Below are 18373 nucleotides of genomic sequence, written 5' to 3'. Positions count from 1 at the left end.
TATGGAATATATGAAACCTTTAGATAATTGTATGTGAAATACTTTAAAATCTGTCACTGGCACTACTAAAGAAGAGCCAAAGAGTTTTACTTCCACGAAGTACTGTGATAGAAGGGAAGTATTAAGATGCCCTGAGGGGCCTGCTATTAAAGATAAAACTCACCTAAGCAAGAAAGATATTTAAGTTCAAGAGTGGAATATTAACTAATCACAAGCATGAGACACAACCAAAGAGAGATGTGATGCTACTTACTCTGAGCCATTCCACCATATTCTCCTCAATTTCACTATCAGCTGATATATCTAATATCAGACGTCTCGTTAAGTGAGCTTTGTGATATCGCATGAAAACATCTTTATTCTGTACATATTTAAGTACCAAAAGCTGTCAAAAACAGAGTTAAATATATTTATTTGCATTGTCAGCCAGACGAGTCTGAATGCTGATCTAATGGTGCTGCAGACTATGACTAGAGAAAGGCTACATTGCCTTAAGAGCAACTGTGTTAGCACTATCATAGGCATCAGCAATCAATGTTTCATAATATCACACCTTCAATTTCTTAATTTTTCAAACATCAAGAAATTATCTTAAATCAAAGAAGACATTGACACTGGTATGTGAAAATCCCCTGTATTATTTTCTAGACAAATATCAGTTATTGTAATATGTTACAGTCTCATATAGGCGTTAATTTAATATACCAATTTTGTGAACCAACACAGAAGACATGAAACACCAAATGATTTAAAATATTCAAACACACACACACACACTTCATAACAAAATAAACTCTTTTCTCTACTATCACACCCCACACAACTGCTTTTGAAGATCAAGGCCTCAACCCACATAAGGAAATAAATTAAACCAAATAAATTCCTTCTTCAGAATAATTGTGAAATAAAAAGCAAAAACATACCACTTCTTTAAGCTTTGCTTCAATTTCTTCAGAGGTTAGTTTTTTGCTTAGTGGTGTTTTTCTTAGCAACATGTCACAGTAATTAGCAAGAAGCTCAGGGCATTTGGATTCAGGCTGGGTTTTCAATCCAACACTAGATAAAAGAAGAACAGTATTTCTTCAAACCATACAGCATCCTGCTATTCTGGAGTAGTCACATTGTTAACAAGACAGACTGCTCTCTCCTGATCCCCTTGGCAAGGATCCTGGTGGTGAATTTACATCCTCGTTAAACTAATGAAAAATTAGGGATTCTTTCTTCTTGAATGAATAAATACTGCCAAACAGTTTGAGAAAGCTTCCATAGCTTATTTTAACTAATTACAATTTTAGAACTGTAAAAATGAAGTATACAGTGTGAAACAACAAAATGTTGTATGGAAAGAAATATTCCAGTAAAGAATTAACAAATGCTACAGTGAAATGTTTCACTCATCTCCTCAGTATGCTGTAATGAGTTCTCAAGAACAGCCTCCTGCACCACACTTCACAGACTGCACAGACTCAACCCATCTAACACTTAGTAACAGGATAAAGTTATTTCATCACAGCTATAAAGGATGGACTAACAGCTAGGAGATTAAATGCAGACTAAAGTTGAACAAGATGCCACAATAGACAGATTGTGGTTCTTCAAAATTCATCAAGCACAGGTCATGCTCCAAACCTGTCTCTAGACTGGTGAATAAAACCAAATGGCAAAGACCAATCCCTATTCCTAGAGTCAGATGGCACCAACCTGACTGCTACTTAAGGGCCCACAGCAAGCTCAAGAATCCATTTTTCTTGCTCATTATTTCAGCCTCTCCTCAATTAGTATAGACACAGCTAACACTCTTCAGACAACTTGTCCTTTTTTCAAATTCATGAAGCAGCTTGCAGGCTAATGTCTTCTGCCCTCTTAAAGACCATTTGAAGTACAAGCAGATCACAAGTCTTTTGGCTGTTACAGAAGACTAAGCAAGGTGAAGTTTCATTTTGCTCAAACCAGGCTGCATATCTAGACAACTTCGAAGGGCTTGGGAAGAAGAATGCTGAACAGAAGATCATCACAATTACAGTGGTTTCTAAGAAACCACTAGGCTGGGTTCACTTTAGGAGTGAAACAGTTTGAACGAGGTATCAATTGGGATGGTCTGAGAGGAAACTATTAGAAGATATCTAAGAAACTCCTCTACCTTACCTACATCTATGCAAAGTATACAAAGCAGGGATCTAGTCTTTTGTGACAGCATTCCTCCAATAAATACAAGGAGAAAGACTAATACCTATTCTGGCTTGCCATTATCCAAAACCAAACCCAGAACATGAACCAAGACGCTGGACAGATATTTATAACCATCCACCCCTAACTAAAACCAATTGGAAAGGGAAGCTGGCAGCCCAGCTACAAAAGCTTTGTTTCCATAGTAAATCAGATGACAAACTATATATAAGCCATCCCAAGCACCTAAATAAACACAAGTTCCTACTCAAGTGGCACATCACACGGTAAGTGTTAACAATCAATAACTGACTGCTACCTTCTCTTGGCTGAGTTAGCAGAGCAGGCTCTGTAAGCATGGTCCTTCTTCTTGAGTCACGCAGGTCTGCCTAATCTACTGGAAGTTGTTTAAACTAACCTGGTTAATCCTGCACTGAAACAAAAATGCAACAGCTGGACAGGTCACACTCACAACTGGCACGAGAGGAGGTGGAAAACAGCTTGTGGATGGTTACACCTTAATCCGCCACAGTTATTCCCAAGATTACTGCCTCATTTTTCCCCAGGACCTTTGCTGAAGTTGTGGCAGAGTTATACAGCTGAGGTTTTTGAAATTAATAATCCAGGAAACCATTATGAACTTCAGCTAACAAACTGACTCATGATGTAAAAGAACAGATCCCCAAATACTACAAATAAATTTAAGTTGAACCAGGCTGCTATTCACTGATCCGCTTCCACACAAAGAGAGTCTTACCAGAGGTCAATAACCAATCTGAAATTCCATAATGCAAATAACACAAAGCCCTTTTAAACACAGCATTGCTTTTTGAAGAGACATTTTAAAAACCTTGATTCACATAAAGTTTACACAGCTTACCCCTTTTGCTTCAATGGCAATTCAAGTTTAAATATTGTAGCATCATTCACAACTGCTTTGTATGCCTGAAAAATAATTAGATTATTGGTGCTTCACTCCATTTCTGATATGAATTGCAAAGGTTTTCTCTCTTTTTACACTACTGTAACATGGAATTAATTCAAATTTTTTTATTAGCCTAAAGTTTGCAGATTCTATTTTCAGTTGGAGAGTTCAAATTCTATGACTCAATTTCCCAATAAACTGATGTTTTCCTCTTTTCCACTAACATACTAGTTTCCTTTAAACAACAACTTAGCAAGGGATTACATGGAGCAGGTTGCACATCTGAAGTCATGACACAAATACAAAGTAAATTCCAAACACAAATTACTGCTGAATCAGACATCATGGTTCTCAATACAAAGGTCATCTTCTAATGTGCTCTACACCATTACAAAGCTGAAGATATGCAACTTTCTGCAGCTGTAACAGAAATTGAATGCTCCTAAGTTGGTAGTAAGTTTCATCAATATTTTAGTCTGCACATTTAATAGAGTAATAGCAGCTTCTAAATTTAACAGTGAATGCACACAAGGGTTTTGGAGACATCCTAACACAAACTGCAACAAGTCTTATAGTGAACAAAAGACCAGCAGAAACACATACCTTATCTCTGGCAGTAAGAAATCTTGGATCATCTTGAAAAGCTTCTTTAACCAACTTGCTAAACCGATTAAATAGCGTGAGCAATTGCTCTACATACTTCTCAGAATCCTAGAGAGGCAAAAATCAAATAAAAAACCAAGGCTCCACAAAATTCAGGGTGAGCATACACGTGATTTCCTAATCTGAAAAAATACTGTTCCCTAAAAAACCTGCATACTGTGAATTTATATTTTATCTTCAGTCTCTGGATTGAAGCATGTAGGCTTAAACACAGACTTTCAGGATAGTATTTCAAATATAGAAAAAAAAATTAAAAACCCTAACTTTCTAATACTATACAGTAACGTTTTATTTTAAAAGATGTTTTCAAGGATCAATAAAAGACAAATGCCACATCCTAACTGCTGCAGCCATCTAGGCCTCCTAGACCCTATGGAAAAAAAGATGATAAAAAGCTGAAAAAGTACAGTGGAGGAAAAACCCTTATAATTTCCACACTGAACAGCCACTCTTAGATTGAAAGCAAATGTCAAATTTCATCAAGAAGTTGTAATTCTGGGAAAATTGATTAGGCTTTTTAAATTAAGATTCTAGCATAATTGTATTGTATAAACAACCCATGCACTTAATTTATAACTTGTCTGCAAATTAAATTCGCTTTTTAAAGCCACCACTGAAAACAAAAAATAAAAAGTTATCCTAAAGACATTTAAAACTTCCAGTGGACCAAAATTGGACCTCTAAACACAAATCTTAAAAATTATTTCCATTCATGCATTTGTCCCAAAAATAGAGAATATTTAACTTCTGGAAAGTTGTTTTCATGTTGTTATTTTACTAAAACCCAATACACTTACAGTAGTAATAGTTTCAGCAGCTGCTACCATGTCTGCAAGTCCAGCACTAACAATATGTTCTTCCAAATCCTTCAGCATAGGCTCTATGCCATTTGGAACTTTATCCATCAGTGAAAACATTAAATGCAACTCTGAAAGATACAAATACCAATGAAGCCACCAGTCAAAGACATCTATAAAACCCAAATATACTGTATTTCTCCTAGACATGTCTCAAGTGGAACATTAAATACATGAAGAATGAATAATCCAATTCATCTCTTAAAAGGAAAGATGTCTTGAGTATTGTTCTAATTCTGGTCCCACAAGAAGATTCTTTTGAAGGCAAAAAAAGGTATGTTTATTGCAATGTAATACTTGCTTATGCATATAGTATCTTATATAGTATGCAAATGCATATAGTATCACAAGCTTGAATAAGGCCCCCTAAAACCAATGCCAATTTGGATTAAGTCCAGGTTCTAACACATTGCCTGTAAATCCCTGGCAAGAATGTCTCTCATTTGGAAGCCTACAGAAGTTTATGCAAGAAACTGTATGGATTCAAGACATTTTTATATTTTAAACTAAAGCCAAACACACCTGTCTTTGTGTATGTTTCAATACCACTTACAATGCTTTGTTTTATAAAAGCTTGCAAAGTTCTGAAGTAACCAAAACTGACTAATGCAAACACTGAACTCTTCTTCCCAAAGAGTTTATTTAGTTTTTCGGAAAGTTACCAGTACAAAAACTTCAAAATGTGATGCTTTATTTGTCTACTTTTTTTGCGAAGATATTTCAGTACTGCTTAAAAAAATAAAGAGGATATTGAAACATCAATAATCATCTTAACAAAGCTGTCCACAAAGAACACTGGGATTATTAAGGTCACCAGGTTGTTGTAAAGACACCACAGAGAATTGAACTCAGCTTGGCAAAGGACTTTGCTTCATGAAGTAGAATAAATGGACACTTTTTTTTTTTGTCAGAAAACAAAATTTATAGATTCACTTAGTTCCTTAATGTTATGTCTACTGTGAAAGTGGAAAAGTCAGAGGCCCTGCCTTTGCTTCCTTTTCTGCATTACTTTTGTCAGCAACAAACATCAAGATCCCATCACCAGTGAGGATGAAATATGCTACCATTATCTGCACCACAACAGCTGCTGCAGAAGCAAATAGAAAAGCATAGAGAAGAAAAGAAATCCTTTTAGAACACAACAAAGCAAATTAGAGAATGGAAACTACAAACAACATTGAGTAAGAACTTGCAATGGTACCAGAGACAACTCATAATGGGGTGAATTCCAGGAATCAGAAAAAATGTAGTTGGAGGCATTCTCAGTGCAATTTAGATCTGCTATAACAAATGCCACTGTTTTGCATATAAAAAGTCCAAAAAGCTCAACTTTTACTGGATCTTTTAATCTAGGCTTTTAAAAAGAGTGAGAGGGAGGAAAAGATGGCAGAAAAAGAGAAACAAAAATATATGTTAAAGGGCTCTACATCTGTTTCTCTACAGTAGTGATGCCATAAATATTTAAAAAATCAGTGGTTTCTCTTAAGAATCAGTAGCAAAGGAAGACTCCAGTTGCATCCCTAAGACTGCAGAATCCAAAAACCTACAAATTCTTCAAAGACAGATTTCAAAGTAACAAAACCAAAAGGAGTATTTTACTGGAACTTCTCTCAGAATATATTATGACACTGAAAAGTAAAGAAAACAATGCAGTAGCTGAAGGGGCACTTTAAGTCTGCTTTCATTCTGTATTCATGAAAGCCAAGCATACTTTTCATTTCTGTTGCACTTCAGGAATAAAATTTAGGCCTCACTTCCCCAGTACTATAAGCAAACAAAACCACAGAAAGTCAGTTCTGAAGTGTTTGCAAGCTATGACATTTCTGATAGATTTTAGTTGAAAAATATTATTCCTTCCTGTCTTTGCACAGCATGTAAATATTACTTAACATAATAAGAGTATGTGCACAGCTCATAACCAAAAATCCCCACCAAAACAGCCCTTTTTTGTCAGTGCTGTTTAAGAAAGAAAACATCACTGAACTCTTTGGGGCAGATAATATCAGCAAGTCAGATGAGTAAGCAAAGCAAAGCAGAGCAGAGGACACTATCAGACGTATCCATTCCTATGCATAGCTCCAGTCTTTAATTATGTTTCAGCCATCTGCACCTGCACCCTTCATTGAAGCATTTGAAGCAGTTCTTACAGACTGAGCAGAAGTGCCCTGCAACCACAGGACAGACACAGCCACAAGAGAGGGCTCTGGGAACAGCTCAACAGGTTTCTAAAGAAAGGTCCTTGGGCAGATGAACCCTTCTGAAGCTCTGTGTTTACATAAGCCTCCTGCATTCTCCCAAAGGCTGTAACATATACTCATAAGAAGTTTCACTGCTTTCTACATTTAGCTCTGGGCAATTGCCAGAAATCATGCTGCTAGATGAACAGATCAGTATGACATAGTTTTGAGGTCAAATATTTTCTTAAATGCTGGCTTTAGAAGTGAGTATTTTCCGTAATATTCTAAGTCATAAAACAGTTTTCTTATTTCAATAGAAATGAAAACCTCTGAAGACATTAATAAATATTCCCTGGCTGCAGGATACCAAGACCTCAAAGAAAAATTAACCTGTGATTTCAGTTTGGTTTATTTTTTTCATTTTTCCTACCTGAATTACAACATTTTAATGACATATTTAGTTTGTTTTATCATAGTAACTTCTCAAATTCTGGCAGTAGAGTTAAAAAAATCTTCTGAAAACTTTCAAGAGGCATGCAGAACTAACTTTCAATACTCACACTGATATATTGGCCACAAACCCCCATGAACAGCTTGCAAAGATTTTGTTCATTTGACCTACAGGTCCTGCATCAATAATCAGAACAAGAAAATTTTCTCTCTGCCTTTCAGAAAAAAAATCTTTTATAAAGAGATGTTTCACTTTTTTCCCAGGTGCAAAGAGGTAGTGGAGTGAAACAAAGAGGAAATGCTTGTATCTGGAGTACTCAAAGACAAAGTAAAGACATATGGAGCATTTACCAGAGTTGGTCAATATAATGCAAATAAGTGTAGGAAAAAATAGAGAAAACAGAGCACAAAATATTTTCTTTGAAACAAGATTAGAGCTATTCACTCATTCAAATTAAAGTATTGTGTACATCAATTTCAAAAGTGATAGGAAAAAATATGAATCAATGATGGTAATTTTTTGTGGGATTGTTCATGTGCAATAATATTTTTATATGAAGAACTACCACCATCTATTAAAAACAGTAATTTGATCTCTCTACACACAAATCTATTTTTATGCAGTTCATGCAGGGTTCACCCTGCACTGCTCTTGAAGCTCCACTTACTTTCTGTTTCATTTCGTTTGATCATGCCTTGGCATTCAGCTAAAATAGTCTCTTTAAAAGATGTCACCAGGGCATTGACGCAGCACTCCATGAGCTGAAATACATTAAACACAGGATTAGCTCAAACAGCCACCTGAACCGAAGTCTGATGTGTCTCCAGTTTGCCATGACACAAAAACCAACCTGTTCTCAACAACTAGTTCTACAAAACAATGAACTCATTCACTGATTCATAAAACTATGTGCAGTTTGAATAGAACCTATACAGGAACCATATTTTTTCAAAATGCTTAGGTTAGTAAACGTGGCAAAGTCTCCTCCAAACCATTAAGGAGCTTAGTATTTCTGTCGACTCTTTTCTCTCAAGGGAGCCACCACTTTTGGAACAGTAACTACCCTACTTCATTTCCAAGTATACATCCAAGAGCTAAGAATAGTTCTCATACCAGCATACCCTATTTGGACCAGGCTGGATGGCTTGAACAAGGCATTAGATCTAGAACAGAAACTGCCTGTACGTGTCAGGACCATCTCTCCTTTGTCAGCCTCTTTATATGGGCTACAATTGATACCTGTGCAAAATGAATGACTCACAGCTTAACAAAAGGTGTAAAGCACATTTTGATCCACTTCAAAAAATGATCAGATTTAAGAGGTATTTATTTAAAATAACCTGTTTCCTGAACTAATTTCAACACAGACAATTATGACATATTCACTGCATTCTTCCTCTAGAATCTGAACTGTGTAAAAAACTTGCTGAAGAGGGAAGAAGGGGAAGGAAAAAAAGAAAACTCATCTTTTATATTAAATGGCCATATTTCAGCCTAAGAGGAAATATATTACAGCTTTAATGAAATTTCTATTGCTCCTTTTGATTCCAATGAACAATAACTCTTTCAGGTGTTCTAAATGAGCACAGAGAAACCGTTAGCCAAACAGATTTGACAGTTCATTTTCAAACATGATTCTCATCCACTGTTAACCATAGGGAAAAATCCACCATACCTAACTCAAAAGGAAAGAACAAAAGCCAATCTGAATAAAAACCTGCCTTTCAGTTTTAGCTTTTGATCTACATGTACTATTTAAACATTTACAGAAATTGTAGATTACCAGATTGGAAAGTAATACATGTTTTTGCAACAAATAATTTAGGATTTGTAAACACAAAATAAAAGTTCCAATTTAGAGCTATCAAATAATACTGTAACACAAAACTAAAACCTACAGCACTATATAACTAGGAAATACACAATTTTTCTACACATTATACTCACTGCTTCTACTGAGTTACATTCACGTCTTGTTTCTAAATATCGTAGTGCTCTTTTCTCTTCTTCTTTTAGTTTAGCATCTGCCTGTGCAAAAGTAGAACAGCAATCATTTTAAGTACTAACACATTCAGTACAAAGTTACAACAGAATTTTTACTTACATATTTCATATAATTCTGTACACCGTTTTGTTGTAAATAAGAAGGAGCCTGTGTTCTATAAAATCTCTCTGTTGAATCCAAATATGCCTTTTCAAAGTTATCCCGATATATCTGAAGTTTATCTTCAGGATTAGAACAAAGGTTAACTGCAAAGAGAAAGTCCAAACTTACTCTCAAGTCTTGGAAATTTATGTGGCTAATAATAAGCAAATTTCAATGAGTGAGACTTGTATTAAAAGGTTGCATTGAACAATCTGAAAGATCTGATAAATGGCCTCTGATCACAAAGGTAACCAAATTTGGCCAATCTTTGCTCCCAGAAACATTCAGATCCACTACGGCAAACTGGAAAAAAGTTTCATACTTAGTTCCAGCACTTCAGACATTCAAACTTGGTAACCATAAATACACATACAACAGCAAAATTGTAAGGAAGGAATAAAAAAGCTCAGAATAGTGCCTAATAAAGTGAAAAGCTCTCCACCTGACTGAGCAAAAAGCTTTGAAATCACAATGTCTCCATTTTAGACTTTTTTCCCTGTTTTACAAGAATGGAGACAGTAAGCTTATTGCAGTGCTTTGCACTATTTGAAAGAGAGTTTCAACTGTTACAGAGAAATGAACAGTAATTAAATGGAATATGCTATAAAAAAAGTTAGAATTTGACTTATATAAAAAGCTGTCTTAAAGAATATTAGCCACAAGTTTAGTTCAACAGGCTGGAAAGCTTTCGAAAGTAGCAGGCAATGGTGAAATATCACAAGTTTCAGATACACAGATCTGTTCTGCAACAAAGAGAGACTCAAACTCTTAAATGTAGCCTGTTTAGCATTTCTTCTTCAAACTGTCTGAAGAATCAGAAACAGTATATAAAGGAGTACAGACATACTGCTGTTGTACAGTTGTACAGTTATATGTGCAGCCCCAAAAACTAAAAAAGTACTCTTCTCTTAGAAAACATTGATTTTGCAGTAACTGATACACAGGTAAATTACTTAGAAGCTAAAGATTATGAACAAAAATTAATTGGTATCATGAATCAACAAGCACAACAAAAAAAATCAATACAAAATGCTGAGATAATTCCAACCCTACCACCACAACTGCCAACTTTGTAGAAAGAAAATTCATTTAATAAAGTGAGAAGGCAACAGGTGAGTGTGTACAATACGTACCATATGATTCTCGAACTCCAATAACGAGCTGGGAGTCAAAAGCTTCTCCTAGCCTTTCAGCATGAACTAGCTTCATTGCACTGTCCTGAAGTCTGTTTTTTATATTTGAAAATATGGATTCATTCCATGTATCTAGCATGAGCTGCATATCAGGAAGAAAAAAAACAACAACCTGTTAGAAAGGTACACACAGATCTAAGTTCGTGCAAAAAAGTACAAGACATCAGAAACAGAAATCAAGCAATTTATAATGTAACTTTCAGGTCCTACACAGCAGTTCAGCTATGTCAGAACTTGATCTTGCTCTGAACTTGTATAGCAAGTCATATTCAGCTCACATTCTAAATTTACTTTATGTAACTGGACAGCTAAGGGGATCAGTCTTGAATTCATGTATTCACTCCATAATTCTCTATTACTTCTACAGTTCTTCATAATCAGTCAAGTAACCTTCCTGCAATACATTGTGTCAGGAGTTGCTATATCAGGGGTACTTTTGAGGCAAACACCCAAATATAATTCACCATTTGGCAGGCATAGTCTTAGACAAAACTAAAACCTCAACTAACACCAAAGTTACATGAAGCGAAAGATTGATGGATTTATATTGCATTTATCCAACAAGAAAGTTCAGTATGCACATAATGCGTCTGTAGTTTATAAAAAACTCCATATCTCATCTATGCACTGCAAAGTTTTAAGATTAGTTATGGAGGTTCTTATCAAAATCCTCATCATTCAATGTGCCCCTTTATACTCCATTGTGTGATTTGTTATTTTTGGTGACTGCTGCATCACATGAGGACTGGTGCAACAAAGCTCTCTGGCAGTGCAGCCCACTCACCTTTCGAACAATGCTGTCTTCCACGTTGGACTTCTTGTTGCTGCCCTGCTTGCCCATCAGAGTGATCTCCAACTGACAGAAGGGCTTGGGCAGAATGTCGCACTGGGTGAAGAACTTGCGCCACTCCACGATGTAGGCTTTGAGCAGAGCTGTATCATCCTGGTGACTCAGCACTCTCTGCAGGTGGGGCGAGCAGAGGAGGCAATTTACAAATCAATTTATGCACAAAACATGGGCTCTGTTTATGCTGAAAATAACTCCCCATATAAAACTCAAATATACACATATATCAGACTAACGAAGTCTACATATTGAAATGCCATTTGGTTTCTTGAAGCAGTTATTAACCCATGTCATATGGGTCATTTCTAAAGGGCAAAGAAAGACAGCAGTAAAAAAGTACTCAGTAAGTTCAAATTTTCTAAATTAACCTCTTTTTCTCTTTTTAAGTCATGTGCAAGTAAAAAATTAAAATCTTTGGTCTAAAGGCATGTGCTGGTACAACCATAGTAAAAAAAAAATTAAATTAACATAAACCTGTAAGGACTGTGTTATATTCTATACACTGACATGTTTTGATTCAATGAGAGCTACTAACCTTTCATTAGACCCAGACAGATAGTTAACATCTATATTCTATTAAATCCTGAAAACTTAGCTACATTGTACACTGGCTATCATAATGCCAAAAATAAAACCTGTCTATCAAATAACAGCCAACACAAACCACATCAAAAGGCCTCAGCTTAGCATAGCATTTATGCATATAAGCAGGTAAGCTATGGAACTTAAAAAACAACATTTATATGCCTGGTTTTAAAAAAGCCTCTATAAAAAACTATCTTCCTTGAAGAGAAGCCTTAGTGGTGTAAATCACTTCACTTAAAGGATAAAATGAAAGTTTAGAGAATTTTTCTAAACCACTGTCACAGGATGCTTTAGAATTTTCTTTCATTTCACAACTCCCTCTTTTAAATTCCTCATAGCAAAAGATGTCTTCTGTAGTATGTGTAACAAACACAAGAACTTCCTTTGAGTCTACTGACAGTGCCACTCATTTGGAGGGAAGCCCATAAAACTGGACAGCTGAGCTTGCTGAGTGGATAGCACTGATATTTGTAGTACACTGTACATATGGCTTCTTTTAAAGCCATCCATGAACATGTCAAAATAGCACTGAAGCTATATAAACATTTTTTTTCTGACAATAACTTATGAAAAATTCTGCCTTTAGAAGTTTTCAAGTAGAAGAAAATTCCGTAAGTATTGTTAGATAAACAAAAATAATGCTGTGTTTTGGGTTTTTTTAAATATACCATAAAAATCACTGCCCATCCCAGCTTCAAGCACTGTGAGAAAACAATGAGCCAGGCAAACGCTCAAGGGTCTTCTTTTTGTCAGTAGAAATTTGCAGGGTAATTACAATCTCCAGGACATCACAAAATTTCAAAAAAAAAGCAATGCATTTAGATCCAACGAAAGTCAGAATTATTTGGCTATTTTTCTAACAATGTGAATAAAAGTCATAAAACATTAATAACTTACTGCTTGTGCCTGTTTAATAAAATCAAGGATGTCTTCCTTCAGAGCTTGATGGATTTTTGCTGGACCTTTATCATCCCACAAACACACTGCATGTACATCTCTAGAAAACAAATTATCCACCTTTTAGTAACAGCTACTCAAAATTTAATGCTGTAATGTATGAGACTTTAACAGTCATGATTTCAACATGTCTAAGAAATTGATACACTTATTACCTGCTGTTGTTGAACAACACATAACTAGATCCCAGTGACATATGGGAGAAAGCATGTTTGGGGAAAAGACTGAAGCTTTAAGAGAAGTCCTGGAAGCAAGTAACTGCAACCTATCTAGCAGAAGGCTATGGTCAAGGAGATGCGTAAGACAATTCTGTTTTCAGTACCTATTCAATAATCCATATTGAATTAAGGACAATTTTTAAGCTTTTCTTTGACAAAGACAGACATCACTTGCCAGTAACAGCATTACTACTCAGCCCATGCTATTCTAAAATGCTATCATTAACATGCAGCCTTCCCGGACAGTTTCGAAATCCAAGCGCTACAAATCCTACAAAGGCAATAGACCGTCCTCGTGAGAAATCTGAACCCTGAGGGATCAGGTGATTTAAAAGATGATTCAATTAGTTTAAAAAGATCACTCCAAACCTTTCATGGCAGTGGTAGCATTTTCAAGTGAAACACTACTGGAGAAAAGTTACTAAACAGCACTGCAAAGCAAAATTCTGAATTTTAATTGTCATTCAAATGAAATTTTTCCTACCTTACAGCTCAGCAAGTGTATCTTAACTCCAATTCTTTCCATACTGAAGACTAAATAAAGCAAGTTACACTCCTAACCATATGTCATACATAACATGGCTCAGCAAGCCTTTTTTTGACTCATTACAATCCCCTGGTTCTTCTTCCTTCTTCTTCCACCTTTCAGTAACAAGGCCACATCTCTGCAGAAAAGAACCCCTATAGTCTAAAGCTATTACTTTGTTCCTATTAAATCAATACACTTATTTCAATACAAAAGCAGATTTTTTAGTTTAACCAAAAAGACAAAACTCACAAGTTGCTTTGACACAGATTAAAGGTACTGGGCCAAGGTTTCAGAGGTCTAACTCAACTGGTGAGACTTACACAACATTCACAGGCAGAAAAGGTGTTACTGTATTTAGAATGTCATTGTTTCCTGACAGCAGTGAAAAAAAAGCAGTACCAGATAATTATACTCACAGGGCATGTAGAAGACACCTACAGATTTTGCATTTTTATTAAGACGCTTAACAAAGAACACTGTCCAAAAATATACATCTAGGGAAGTGGGATCCTTTACCTCAATAGCTTTAATTTAGCCATGAAGTCACTTAAGTTCTATTCAGTAACTCAGCTACAAGAAAAAACCAATAAATATTAAGTTTTCATTCCAATGCAGAATTATTGAACTACTTATTGAAAATTAAAGCAATGACTCAGAACTGAATTTTTACCTTAACTATACCATGTCGGGCAACTACTACAGCAGAGGCATTGTAAGATATTAAAACCCACCACATGTTAGATTACCTTTCCTCTTGGCTGGCAGAAAAATGTGACAGGTGCATTAAACCGGGTGTTAAAAGTCACTACATCGTCCCCATCAAAAAGAGCAATAAAGACAGAGTGCCACAAGACTGCATTTGAAAAAAAACCTACTATTTTGACAGATTTTAAAAAGCAAAAGAATAGTCTGTGGATTTGAATTACGACTACATTAGAGGGCAAATAACTCCATTGAGACAAAGATTATTTTAGATATACTTTTGATGTTTCTTTTGTAACTCACTTCCATATCATGTTTTCAAAAATCACACAAAAAAATTATCACCTAAGCTTCTGGAAAAGCAGCTTCTTGCTTTTTAGAAGGAAGAAAATGGCAGGGTTTATAGAAAGCACATTAATACCAACATTGTCTGAAAACTCTTATATTTCATTCTTAGGGTAAAAAAGTATTCAAATTAATCTGTTAATTCAAGTTAAACTGCACCACCCTGTTACTTCAGTTATTTTAGAAGAAAGCCATTCAAATCAGAATAATGTAACATTCAGCAAACTGCCTTTAAATTAATTTACTGACACAGCAGTAAACATTTTCTCTCTAATTCTAACAAGAAGTTTGTGGGCAGGTACGAAACTTGTTTACAGAAGTCAAAAGCGCTGCTTTTCTTTCTCCACCCTATTAGCAAAGACCTGAATCCAAGCAAAGCTCAACTTGTGCACTCTTAAGGGTGATGTTGGCACACTTACCCCTTAATAAAACTTAAACTAGTATTTTTGTTCTGTGTTTCCAAACAATGTGTGTCACATAACTTCTGTGTGTATCAGGAGTAGCTCAGTAACTGCACTTCTGCCATGCAGAAGGATGCAAGGTACAAAACAATTACTTACGAAAACAGATCGAACCATTGCTGTTTCGTGACAGACTCCTGACGAAGAAGTTTCAGAACGATCGGGCGCATGAAATCCCATTTGTCTTCAAACTGAAGTGAACCTTTATTCTAAAAGAAACAACAAAAAAGTAATGTTAATAAACCAGTATCTTACTTTGTCTTTAAGGATTGCAGTTTATACAGTTAACATAAAAATATTTTCTCAGGTGTTCCTCATAAACCAGCATTTAAGCTACACTACCACAGCTGAACAACACTTTTCACAATAAGTATTATTTTAAGAAGTGACAGAGCTATTATTTGGTTCAAAGAAACTGCTAATTTCTTCATTTAATCACTGCATTAGCTACAAGCAAAGTTCTAGCAAGCATTCTTCAGCTGTTATTGGAGTTATGCACAGACAACATGGATGGTATTTGGGGCAGCTTCACTGTTCCACCAAGATACCTGCGATGGAAGTCAGGCGGCAGTTGCAAACCTGTCTCGAGTAAATTCCCCTGACCAGAATGGCAGCCAGGAGTCAGGAGTGGTATTGTGGATGCTACCACGAACCTTTTTTCTCTCACTGCGCAAGTGGCATCAGCAGCAAAGAGGGAGGAAGGAAGCAGAGTAATGCAGGAGCTGCTGCATCGCAGACTCCGTTCCTGTGGGTTAACTGGCCACAAGACCAAGACTACGGCTGGTGTAGATAAAAATTATTTACTCCATGATGAAAATTGTAATCCCAGGTGGACTTTCCAAACTTATGATACAAATTAAGAGGAAAAGTAAAGAAATTAAGTGCTCCCATATAATTCTGATTATTCTGAAAAATCTCACCACAGTATCCAGGCTAACTTCCATTATTTAAAAAAGCCAAACAACACAACAACTTTGAGAGAAAAACAGCTGTTCTACCACAAATGTTGTGATTCTCTTTGCTTAAAGCTCCACATTCTAAAAAGAGAAACCTTCAATTAAAAGAATACACTGATTGAGAGTTCTGTGGCAGAAAGACTACTGCTTCAGTTATCTGCAGGGCTACGTTCCAGTGCACTGTTTACTTCTGAACAGATCATTGTCTTGGCTAGAAATACTACATTTGACACAATTCACTTCAAATAGAGCAACTAACACAGTCTAACTGCTTTAAATTCTCATAAGTGCACTGTTCTGCAACTAACATCTCTTCAGATAAACAAGTACAAGCAGCACACCATGTTCCCTCAATCAGCTCCCTTTGATTAATTTCTACATGGAAATTTACAATTAAATCTGTTATTTAGTATTCAGAACAAGCAGAGTTTGGCAACCATATCTGCTGGTGTCCTCAAGTCCTCAAGCAAGGATACCTCATCTTCAAGGTATAAAGATGCAACAGGCACCACAATAACTATTTTTAGAGCCACAGCATCTGAAGGCCTCACAGCATTGTGGTAGGTACTGAACACAGCTTTCATGGAATCAGCCCCTGTTGATAAAGTCTATAAATCTTTCAACATAAAAAATAAAAAATTGTTTGCCTATTCAGAGACAGTTTTACCTATTCTTTCCCTGTGCAAAAAAAGAAAATTTGAATGCATCATCTTTGAAAATCATCAACTAAATGCTTCCCCTATATAGAATCAGCTTTACTATTATTTCCCAATGTTTGATGCATTGCTCTAATCTTTGCTAGTCCTCTGAAATTTGTTAGCTTCTACTGGCAGATACTTCTGTTCCAAGTCCCTCTTGGAACTATAATGAACATAAAATAACAGCTACTGAACAGTTAGAAGTTCCAGAAAAGGCATTATAAAAAAAAGTAAAAGCAACTTCCTTACAAGTTTTCCTTTTGAATGAAACATCAGAGAAGACCCCTTAAGTTTTTTAGAACAGATAAAAAAATCTGTTCTGCAATTATTGAGAAGTGCAATTCTGCCCTTCACCAAAATCAGCTGAAGATAAAACCTGAATGGTCTAGCTTTGTGAATAAAATTAGATTCAGTGTAAAACATGGGGAGGAGGACTGCAAACACAACCGTTTATATGATTTAGACTGCAATTACCTACTTAATCCTAAGAAGCACAAATAAAATTCAACTTCAGTTGTAAAAAAATCCTGTGTCCACTTGTAACCAACATCTGCCTACTTAAAAAGAACTCAACTAAAGCTTATCCTGAAATCCCATTAGAGAAGTGTAAAACTTTGTTTCCTATACATAGGAGTAAATTTTTTTCCACATTTCCTTCTTTATTCTTTAATTAAGCAGAAGATGAAATAAAATTGATGGATGAAAAATCCTACTCAACTATTCGTTAAGTTCAATAAACAATTCACAGAAATATAGGATAAGCTGAGTTGGAAGGGACCCACAAGGACCATCAAAGTCCAACTCCTGCTCCTGTATAGGACCATCCTCAAGAATCACACCATGTGCCAGAGAACATAGTCCTAGTGCTTCTTGAACTCTGCCAGGCTGGTGCTGTGACCATTCCCTGGGCAGCCTGTTCCAGTGCCCAAACACCCTCTGGGTGAAGAACCTTTTCCTGACATCCAACCTAAACCTCCCCTGACACAGCTTCTGGCCATTCCCTCAGGTCCTGTCACTGATCACCACAGAGATCAGATCAGTGCCTGCCCCTGCTCTACCCCTCTCAAGGAAGCTGCAGACTGCAGTGATGTGTCTACTCAGTCTCCTCCAAGCTGAACACATCCAGTGACCTCAGCCACTCCTCACATGGTTTCCCCTCAAGGCCTTTCTCCACCTTGTTGCCCTCCTTTGGACCCTCTCCCATAGTTTTATGTCTTTTTTATGTTGTGGCACCCAGAACTGCCCCCAGCACTGGAGGTGAGGCTGCCCCAGAGCAGAGCAGAGCAGGACAATCCCCTCCCTTGCCCAGCTGGCCATGCTGTGCCTGATGCCCCCAGCACAGGGTTGGCCCTCCTGGCTGCCAGGGCACCGCTGGCTCATGTTCAACTTGGCACAGACCAGGACCCCCAGGTCCCTTTCTGTGGCATTGCTCTGCAGCATCTCATTCCCCAGTCTGCCCATACATCCAGGGTTGCCCCATCCCAGGTGCAGAATCCA

At 36.5% G+C, this 18373-nt stretch overlaps 1 protein-coding gene across 1 annotated transcript in view; it reads right to left on the bottom strand.

The window, feature by feature from the left end:
* CUL5 (cullin 5) overlaps positions 1–18373 on the bottom strand; it is a 31598-nt gene that overhangs the window by 8617 nt on the left and 4608 nt on the right. Inside the window, exons 2-13 of the mRNA XM_054271684.1 lie at positions 15322–15431; positions 12908–13007; positions 11363–11539; positions 10519–10660; positions 9344–9489; positions 9187–9267; positions 7907–8000; positions 4552–4682; positions 3695–3802; positions 3047–3111; positions 924–1056; positions 254–385 (exon numbers count right to left, since the gene is read on the bottom strand). Of these exons, the coding sequence (XP_054127659.1) occupies positions 254–385; positions 924–1056; positions 3047–3111; positions 3695–3802; positions 4552–4682; positions 7907–8000; positions 9187–9267; positions 9344–9489; positions 10519–10660; positions 11363–11539; positions 12908–13007; positions 15322–15431 (1419 nt within the window). The remainder of the gene's footprint in view (positions 1–253; positions 386–923; positions 1057–3046; positions 3112–3694; positions 3803–4551; positions 4683–7906; positions 8001–9186; positions 9268–9343; positions 9490–10518; positions 10661–11362; positions 11540–12907; positions 13008–15321; positions 15432–18373) is intronic.

The sequence above is a fragment of the Melozone crissalis genome, unplaced genomic scaffold (assembly GCF_028551555.1).
Source record: "Melozone crissalis strain CALT ecotype California unplaced genomic scaffold, PUWL_Pcris_2 ptg000013l_1, whole genome shotgun sequence".
Lineage (NCBI taxonomy): Eukaryota > Metazoa > Chordata > Aves > Passeriformes > Passerellidae > Melozone > Melozone crissalis.
Note: the sequence above shows the minus strand (reverse complement) of the source record. Positions and strands in the feature narration are given on the sequence as shown.